Genomic DNA, 10,145 nt, shown 5'->3' with positions numbered 1-10,145 from the left:
AAAGAAAAACCACCATGGATCACATGACAAGCGCTATTTTCCCATTAGAATAATGGAATAATCCTGGCAGCAGTGTTTCACATGTAATTTAATGTAAAGAAAACCTCGAACCTTCATACGGAGGGTTGTTTATCCATCCAGTAGACGGATGGCTGATGGTATTACAGTTTTAACAGATGTGTGTGTTTTGTGTCAGATATATTCCTTTGTGTATTAATTTTCAGCCTGCAAGGATTGAATGTGGTCAAGCCCGAGTCGGCTTTACAGTAGACATTTCGTGAAAGCCGTATTCAATCTTTATAGAATTGATCTTTGCTGAAATAAACTGCTTGCATAGACTTTTAGCTGCTGGAATATCTTGTGAAAAAAAGTGCCATTTTTGTGTTTGTGATGGAGCTAAGCGAGGCACGCAGACAAAAGATGTGTAAGATCCTCATAAAGTATTTATTAAGTCCTTGACTTTAGCGTATTGGCGTTATGTTGGTTCACAGAGTACAGCAGAAGCGCTGCTGTCTGGAGGTAATGTGCAGCGTGTTTGACTCTTTAAACTTAAAGAATAACTTTTTCCTCTATACTTTCTTTTAATTCAGTTTGATCAGGAAGGTGATGATTTAACTATTGTGTAACCTGTCAATACTTTTTAATCTTGTAATCGTCCTACAGGTTATAAGAACAATCAAATTAAACCTTGGAATATTCACAAAACTGGAGGCTCTTGCCTATTAAGAATGATTCCTATATGAACGCTCCCAGAAACAGATGTCTGGTCATCTGGATCACTTTTGCAGCAGAAGGATCGTGTTCAGAATTTGAGAAAAGCTTGTCATTAAATAATTTTGAGACCATTGTAGCCAGTAAAAAGGAAAGGGAATCAATCACTGGAGAAATCTGCTTTATTGAGCTATTGAAACTGTTCATATGTGACGTGATTATTGCCTACAGTTGATAAACAGTATATTTTGCAATAAAGCTAATATTTAAATGATTGAATAATCAGACATTGTCATACGGTGGATCTTAATATCTTTGTACTGGCTTTTAGCTGAAGCTAAACAGAGTCGCCTTTACACCCTTCAAATGCGCTCCAAGCCACCCGACAGATCTTTACTTATTCAACTGATTTTTTTACTCCAAGGACGGCATGTAATGAACATATAATTGCAAATACAATGTGCCATTGAGCTGCTGGTTGATGGACTAACAGATCAAAGAGCTTTTGTGTCACTGACTGCTATTGAAGTAGCGAACAGGAACCGAACAACCATGAAAGAGACGTCACTAAATAGACGTGTCAGCAGCTCAGTGAACAGCACGTTAAAGAAGAAATGGCTGCACAGATAACGTTTATCCCAACAAAAAAATGGAGAACAACTCTATGAGAACGCACACGGGATGAAGAGGAAATGTTAGGAGCTGGATATGGAATCGGTTTTACACACATTTGTTTCCTCTGCATATGAAAAGTATTTAAATATCAATTATTATAAATGATCAAATAGTTTATTATTATTATACAGGATTGGATTGTAAGAAACAGTCAGTGTACTGCTGAAGTACTGAGTTCAGGTAAGGTTTAAGTAGAAACAAAAACACACAATCAGCCATTACATCTTCATCTAAGACTCTGAGACTTCTGTTGGGTCGTTTAGAACTTCAGAGCCAGATTGTGAACGTTTGTGCTTCCTCTGTGTAGATTTGTAGAACGTCTCCTAATTGTTGAACATCTTACCACACAATTGTGGTCCTCAGCAAATTTCACTCAAGAAGATGGGAGAGCAGTGAATGGTGAAAATGGTGATAAAAGCGGGGCCGAGGAAAAAGCCCTGCGGTACACCTCTTTGGCGGAGGTAATAAATACATAAATCTATAATTGTTTTTATTGAAATCACAAAACCCTCCGTGAAAGCGGTGAACGGCAGCTTTAGTTCCGTCAGTCGACACCAGAAACTCGGCGGGCTTTAGGACCCCGATCATCCAGCGGAGAACAACTCTTCGTCATTATCATCATCATCCTCCTGCAGCCTCCGCCGCTATGACGCTCCGTCTCATCCCACAGGCGCTAACAATGTGCTTCAGTGTGTTATTAGTTAACGGACAAGAGGAGGAGCCCAGAATGACGGAAACCGCGTATGAGATCTTAGCGAAGCAGAATCTAGGTAAGATGTCACTGTCGGACCCGACGGGCCGTGAACGCATCATCCCCGGCTCGTGTGTCTGACGCTGCGTTCACGTCCTCGCAGTCACGCTGGGCTGCGTCGTCGCAGTTCTGCTGCTGCTGATGATCATCATGGCTGTTTGCGTCTACAAACCGGTGTCCCGTCGGTGAAGCAGCCCCCCCCCCCCCCTCCCGAGAGACCGGGAGACCGGGAGACCGGGAGACCGACGCTCCGTGTGACGTCACCGCGCCGCCGCTTCCTGACTGGATCAGACTGGAGAGGAAGATCTCCCCACTGTAAAGATGAGATCTTCCAGACAATCATATTGGCTGTGTCTTTATTTAATGTAACACGACTTAGGAAATAATAATAATAATAACAATTACCGGTAGTTCATCTGTTTCTGCAAATATTATAGGTAGTACTATTGGTACAAATCGATTTGACATGGCTTAAATCCACTCACACCGGTCTACTACGAGCTTTGCTGCTCAAATTTATGGAAATCAAAAGTATTTTTTTAAAATAAATTGTGTATTTTGTTGGCTCTTGAGTTTCCGTCAGTTTGCAGGTTCAGCTCACCATTAAACTAAGAAATGTGATTACAAAATGTGATTCAACTTTGATCTACAACGAGAAAATGCTCAACAGCGACGCTGCAGCGAATCAAACCAGATTCAGTGCAGATAAACATTGAACCTGATTTTATCTTCTAAAGATCAACGCCTGACATTAAAATGTAAAGAAAGCCACAGGTTCTAAAACTCGGCCAACGGATCCCTGCGATGTTGTGTAGATATAAATGTCTCACATTCAATTTTAATGGAAATAAAGTGCTTTTATTTTAAAAACATCTCAAAACACATTTTCTTAGACTTTCACACATTAAAAAAAAACACTATGCAGCTGGAACAGTGCATCATAAAGATCTGCATTAAATTACCCAAAGAGAGCCTTTCTAAAATCTACTGCTCAGAACTTTTGGCCTCGTTTTTTTACCATCAAAGCCTCTGCAGGTAAGACGCGGCGACTCGCACACCTTTCCTAAGTGGTTGGCTGTCAGTGAAATCAACTCTAGTGGTTAATGCACCCAAAGTTGGCCTCATCCAACAGAAACGTCACTACAAGTTATAAAATGTAAAACAAAAAACAGAGTTGCACCACCTTCTGGCTGGACTTTGTTCGTGGCTACGAAAGACTAACAATCTAAATCTCTGCAGCACCAGTTGTGCGAGTCGTCTCTGCTGTCGAGTTCGCTCGTCTCTCCTAACCAAAGTGACGATGCTCGAAGAGAATCAGTGATCTGAGGAAACGTTCATCGGAAAACGGAGAACGGCGAAGTCCGATCGGAGACTTTACGTCAACGTGCGGCCCATTTAGTTCAACATAATTTTAGTCTGTCGTTAAAGTCGTCATTCACAGAGAACAAAACCCAAACGTGTCTAAACCTGTGATTTCAGTGCCTTAACGCCGATATGGAATGGAGCGATAAACGTGAACGTGAGACCCTTTCATACCAAATAAACATATTTCCAAGTGATCATCAAATGAATTTCAAAGTGTTGACGAGATATGTCAAACGGGAACCCTGAGATATCTGTGGTGTGAGTCCATCATCCATAAAAATGTGACCCTGAACGCATCCCTTCAGGTCTTCCTATTGTGCCGAGTCATTTCATAAAAAAATCAGGAACCTTCGAGCCAAATCTGAACGGCAGACATCATGAAGTCATCCTCGACACACGAGACCTTAATGAAACCCGATTGCTGCGATTATTATTTGTAAAAGAAAAGGAATCGATTCGATCCGGAGACTCTGCCACCGCCCGTGGAAGGACGGCGGGAAGAATTCGGCTTTTGCATAGATGACTACGATAAATCAGACGGTACGTTTGAGGCACGGTGGTTGGTTCCGGATCTGGAATAGAATGCAATTCCCTAAAACCGTTTTCATTTCTCAGTGAGCGATAACTGCAAAATCCTCTCGAGCTCCTCTTCCTCCTGCTTCGTCAACCGCTCTTCTTCTGCTTGAGCTTGCGCAGAGAGCTCCAGCGCTCGCCGCAGGTCGCCGTCGGGCAAATTGGAAGAGGCGGAGCCGACGGCGCCGGGCGTGTCTCCAAGCGCCACCAACACCCCCTCTGGGACAGCCCTGGAATGGACAGACTGGGAAAGTGAGACCCCGCCCTTTCCTTGGCGTCCCCTGACACGCGTAGGACGCGTCCCCCCCCCCCCCCCCCCAACAAGGCCCGCCCCTTTCACCGCATGTCATCACATACACAACAGCAGCGACCTTAAACTGCGATCCTAACCTGTCGCTCTGGCTTCCGGGCGTTAGATCGTCGAGTTCACCGTCGGGTTCCTCCTGCAACGACAGGAACATTTAAAGGACGCAGCCGGGACAGCACAGGAGGGGAAACGACGAGGACAGATTGGAGGGCGCCGAGGTGACAAGGGGGGGGGGAGCTCCAACCTGGCCTGGGACGGTTTGAGACTCCAGGAGACTCTGATGGATGGCGTACTGCAAAAGATCCTCCTGGTTGTTGGACGCCGGGGCGTGTCGGCTGCCTCCGCGCTGGTGGTAGCCGGCGGGCACCTCAAACACGGACGGGCACACTCGGAACGGCGGCAGGGCTGGGTGAACGAGGAGCAGATCAGGAATCACAGACACGGAAACTGCGTTTGAGCGCACTCGTACTTTGGGATTAAACTGACCAACCTGCAGCGTCTTCATCCTCCGTCGAGGTCGTCGGCGTCGCTGCCGGCGTCGCTTTCGCCTCGTCCTCGGTGGCGCATTTGTTGACGTTACCGAACGTAATCCTGGCATTCAGCACGTGAAACAGGGGGATCTCTGCAGGAGAGGAGGCGTCACAAACACAAATTGGGAATTTGACGCCAGTTTAACGGGCATCTCGAAGGAGCAACCTCCATGCACCTATTTTAACGGGGAATCCAGGAGGGAATTTCAGGGTGATGAAGTCCCGTAGCCGTGCAAAATGGGAACTCGTCCGTGCCATGAGGTCGATGATGGGGGTCACCTGCTCCACGAGGGACAGGGGGTGTTCTTCGCTCATCCACAATGTACCTTTGAACCTGTTTCAAACGAGGTAGAAGAATGTGGAAACAACTTCCTTTCTGGATGTGTATAAAAATACAAAGGAGGTACGAAGCTCACTTCTGCGTCCGAATGCTCAGTTCAACGGGACGGCCGATGTCTCTGTCCCCCAGGTCAACGCCGGGATCAAAATATTCCTCTGGAGTGATGGCAGTAGGATTGTTGGCAGTTGCATATTCCAGAGTCAGATCCTGTAAAGTGACGTTAGTCATCAAATACGGCGGAAATGAAATACATTTTAACATGATGGCTAAATGCTAAATGTCCCACCCCTTGCGCACTAACGTGCTGCTCCACGGTCCCGAGCAGGGACTCCAAAACGTTCCTTTCACCTGTGGACAAAAAAAAAAAAAAATCTCACTTCAGTTCTCAAATTCAGCTTCAGCCAATATACGGTAAAAATAAATATGCTTTAAAAAGGAGCAATCGTTCACCGACTTTTTATCCTCGCTTTTTCCTCGTCTGTGAGATGCTCCGTCCTCGTCCTGACGACCACGTCTACATTGTTCGCAGTGAAAACCTGAGACAACGACCAGCGTTTAACGTCCGGCGCGATCTTAAACGTTTTCAGTGTCACCGAAGCGATGACAAGAAAACGACAACTTCTGCTAACCTTCGCTTCAAATCCATTGACCTCTTCGGTTCTGTCGCTCCTCCAGCCCCAAATGCCCGACTTGCTCCTGTGAAAGCAAAAGTGTCACTGGCGCCAAATCTCACCGTCACATTAACCGTTAAAAGTTTGGCGTCTGGATAAAACCTTCACCAGCTCAGGTACTCGATTATATTCTAATCACAGCCTACAAGTCAGGCTAAAGTATAAGAAACACAACAGATAAAAGAGTCTTGCCTCTCAAAAACGATATTCTTGGTGTCCAAGTAGGTGTTGACAATAGGAGTCGTCAACCTTTTGGCAACTTCCTGTTCGGCTGGTCGCATCGACGCGAGCGTAACGTCCTCCATCTCTTGACATATGTTGAAGCTTTCAGTGTCCGCCACTTCATCGTCGTGGTTCACTTCCGTCAACTCCGCACAAGAATCTGGAGAAACATCATCAGGAATAGAACTTGTTCTGTTTGGAGGTTGGGGAGTTAGAAAAGTTGATCCCTGTAAAATCGCACACCCTCTCCCCTGAAGATGTAACTCCTCCTCCCTCTGATCCAGGTCATGTTTTCGAAGCCCAGAAGGGTGGCGTCGACTCGCAAGCAGGCGCCGCTTTTCCAAATGCGACAAACGTCGCTTGGACAAACCCGGGACAGAAGAGGGACTGTGAAGAGCGACAGAAACAACTTTATTTAAACAAAACAGCGTTTTCTAGTACGACCTGATGAATCCTCCCGGTCGTCCAAGACCGTACTTTCCATGACGGCAAACACCTTTTTGTTTTGTATAATTACTGATAATCTCCCCTTTACGGAAGCAAAGCGCCTGCATAATTCCACACGGCCACTTTGCCATTTCAATCAACCGATCGGCTCGAATATCAACGTGCAAAAAAAAAAACTAACTTACTCCAACTGGTGAACTCCCACTTCATTTCCATGTAGAAGTCTGGAGACTGTGGAGGTCAAGGTGCGCAAAGCATTCATTTTCACCGCCGGGAATGATTTTTTGCAGATTGGCGAAAAGTCAACGACAAAACGAAGAAATGGGAAAAACCTCTCGGATCTTTGACAGCAGCTCGGGCACTCCTCCCAGAGCAGTGGAGGCTTTGAGGTAGTCTCTGCGTTGAAGCACCAACTGAACCATCTCTGGATCTCCAGTGCTGACGGCCTCCTGCAGAACTTTTACCGAAGCGCGAGGACATGAAGAAATAACGACACCTTTTAATTTGACAGCGAGGAACTACTTTCTTTGGCTCTTTACGCAGCCAGTTTTTAACGGCTTACCCGTCCAGCTGTTGCCGTTTTCTTTCGTCACTTCCGCAGCGTGCTGCAGGAGGACTCTCGCCGACTCGAGGTGCCCAAGTGACACAGCGAGGTGAAGAGGCGTCCGACCTCTGGGATCCACGGCTTCGATGTCATTCTGAGAAAATCAGGGAGAAATTTAAATATAAAAAGTCCTGGCGACCATATAAAAACAATCCTCCCTCCTCTGTTCGGGGACGGTTTCTCCAGTTTGACAAAAGATAGCTTCTTTAACTCCTCCCTCTCAAACCGTCTGTCCTCCCTGTCTAACACCTGGACATTACTGTCCTGAAAAGGAGCGTCCCGTTTCTCTCAGCTGCAGGTGGACTGCCGAGTCTTGTCCTGAGCAGTTGTTTGGTCTCGCTAAATGTCCAGGTCGCTGCGCTCCTCACTGCTCTGGACAGCAGACACTACATTGCTCCTCTGTTTGTGTTTTGTCTTTCAGGTGGACCGACGTCTGTCTCGGGGCGTTGCCAGGTTTGAAGTTTATGGAAATCCTGCGCTTCCTGAAAATTCCCTTGAATCTTTCAGAAACACCAGCAATGCAGCGGATGACAATAACAAATTGCAAGAATATCTATTTCTTATTTACCCTAAAAGGCCCGACTAATACTGGATTAGAAAAACAGCTAAATAAAATATGCATTTGCGTCAAGGTAATCCAACGAACTGAGTGCTACAGTTAATATGAATATAGATTATATCCCATCATTGTGTGACGCTGGAGAGCATCTGTCAACACCGACTGGCCTACTTTAACAGAGCAGCTTCGGACAGTATCGCCTCGCTGGCTTGAAGCACTTGTTTCGGTGACACCTCCGGTTTTACCGACCTGCGGCAGCGCGATCTGCTCTCCCAGTTTCCTGTAGTCGTTCTTCCACACCGCGGAATGCAGAGGAAACTTCACTTTAATGTCTTCGCTGATGTTAGCCGTGGACATCTTCCTCTATGTTGGATCCGCTCAATGCGACGCTAGCAAGCTTCTGATAATTACGGCCATCGGGGAAAGGAAGACACTTACACGCTGCTTCTGTCCGACTCGGACTGTGCAATGAATACGGTGAACGGTTCTAGTATCCGGCAGCAGCACCGTCCATAAGTCCAACCCGGTAACAAACTTTTCCCCAAACCTTCCCATAAATAAAACTTTTGAACAAGGAAGTGGATTGGAGCATAACCAATGATGAGAGGGGGGGGTTGAAATAATGTATTTATAATCTAATTCATATTGTCTAATCTATAGTATTTTAAAATACTCTAAACGTCATATAGATACTTTTTGCGTTCAAATTGCTTTTTATTTAGTAGTTCCGTGACCGAATCGTGGTTTGTAAATAAAATATTGTATTTTCGAAACGAAAGAATGGTCCGTTCCAGTTGGGCAGAACCAATAAACCCGTTTCCATGGGGGTTGCAAGTATGTCATCAAAATTAGAATTCCATTATAAACATGGTTCCCACATTAACGCTTTTAATTATATGTTACTTGATATTTGTATATGTAACGCAATAATGTAGCGAATACAAAAAGCACGCATCGAAAGTATTCCCAGACTATTATGCCCAACATTTCGTAATGAAATAGTCGGATTCTACTTCTCGTCAACAACAAGGAACTAAAATGGTCAAAATTTACCGCCAACATAAAACAACACAGATTGAATTCCAGATATATTGATAAGTAAAACATGAATTCAATGGAACTTTAAAATATCCTGCCTTTTTAATGGCTGTTGCTGTTCTGCGGATACTTTTTGTTTTTAAACTATTGTTTCAGATTATCAATCATTCGTCCCGCTAAAGTCAGTTTATTAATATTGCTCGAATCACACTGACAAGTGAAAAAAGTGTTTCAAAAGTCAAAGGTGGACGAATTGAGGTCAATTTAGGGACATCCATTTAATTTCAAACTCACCCCTGACCTTTTATTTATTTACTTTAAACACTCTGCCCTCAGTATCGCCTGTCAGGCTGCGTTCCGCCCAGAGAAAGAGGCGTTTTTACTTCATAAATCAGGGGAGCCGCTCACTTCCTGAGAGAAGGGACAATGTCCCGATATAGAATAGCGCAGCTGCCGCTGGGAACGCTCTCGCGTCGTCTTATAGCGAACTCCGGAACGGGCTCAGGCTAGCGAGCCGACCGGCTGCTAAAAGTCAACTTCCAGGGCAGCGGCGTTCGTATTTAATGTGCGGGGGGGCCGGGCCGATGTTAGAATAAACAGCGGCGGCTAGCAGCGGTCGGGTGAAGTAACGGGTCTCCGGCGGGGCTATCTATAATTAGCTCGGTGCAGCTAACGCGGTAGTCATCGATGCTAAGCGCAACAACGTAGCAGAATCACCGCGGATCTGTCCCCGGGGCGAAGGATGTCTAAACGCCTGCGAAACGCGGAGCTCTGCGCGGACTGCTGTGTTCCAGGTAAGCAAATTAGCCTTTAGCCTTTAGCCTTTAGCCTTTAGCCAGCATTAATCCTTTGATAATCCGAGTCTTGATCAGCAGATCTCGCCCATGCTGCCCTTTTTTTCTCTTCCTGTGCCGTTTATTCATTCAAGAGTTGTTGTTGTTGACTTGTGCGCGTGCGTGTGTGTGTGTGTGTGTGTGTTACATGTACTTGCTCTAAAAAAATCAGGCAGGGAATTTTAATGTCACAAGAACGTTCCTTCCAAAATTTGAATTGTGCTCGTTTATGAAACCTCACGTGGAAGCTGAAGAGGAGCGAGGATCATCTTCATCACAGATGTGCTCGTTTTAAAATGACATCGGGGCCGGCAGGACAGTGGAATTGAGCATTTTCAAAAATCAATGGCTTTGAGAAAAGGCCACGCGAGTAATTCAGACGTTTCTCTGCAGGAACCGGAACAGGATGCTGGACTGATTTGACCACATGCGTTCAATACAGAAGAGATGTGCTGCAAAAACGACCCCCCCCCCCCCCCCCCCCCCCCCCCCCCCCCCGTTATCAATATATAAAACCCT

At 45.7% G+C, this 10,145-nt stretch overlaps 2 protein-coding genes across 3 annotated transcripts in view; one reads left to right on the top strand and one right to left on the bottom strand.

Moving 5' to 3' along the window:
• Positions 1-2,971: 2,971 nt before the first annotated feature.
• On the bottom strand, positions 2,972-8,112 carry ankrd13a (ankyrin repeat domain 13A). Its single transcript, XM_068761045.1, has 15 exons — positions 8,005-8,112; positions 7,155-7,290; positions 6,925-7,049; positions 6,778-6,823; positions 6,389-6,532; positions 6,116-6,305; positions 5,882-5,948; positions 5,707-5,788; positions 5,539-5,600; positions 5,329-5,459; positions 5,089-5,246; positions 4,873-5,004; positions 4,627-4,787; positions 4,466-4,518; positions 2,972-4,305 (listed from the first exon to the last, which is right to left on the bottom strand). The coding sequence occupies exons 1-15, from the start codon at positions 8,110-8,112 to the stop codon at positions 4,107-4,109; spliced, it is 1,794 nt and encodes a 597-aa protein (XP_068617146.1). The 3' UTR covers positions 2,972-4,106.
• A 1,183-nt stretch (positions 8,113-9,295) lies between these two features.
• The window catches only part of git2a (G protein-coupled receptor kinase interacting ArfGAP 2a), an 11,616-nt gene continuing 10,766 nt past the window's right edge, over positions 9,296-10,145 (top strand). For both annotated transcript variants that reach the window (XM_068738843.1, XM_068738842.1), the window contains exon 1: positions 9,296-9,595. In XM_068738843.1, coding sequence (XP_068594944.1) covers positions 9,536-9,595 — 60 coding nt within the window. In that variant the 5' untranslated portion in view covers positions 9,296-9,535. The remainder of the gene's footprint in view (positions 9,596-10,145) is intronic.

Source organism: Brachionichthys hirsutus, chromosome 4 (genome assembly GCF_040956055.1).
Source record: "Brachionichthys hirsutus isolate HB-005 chromosome 4, CSIRO-AGI_Bhir_v1, whole genome shotgun sequence".
Classification (NCBI taxonomy): Eukaryota; Metazoa; Chordata; class Actinopteri; order Lophiiformes; family Brachionichthyidae; genus Brachionichthys; species Brachionichthys hirsutus.
This window is presented reverse-complemented; position numbering and strand designations above follow the sequence as displayed.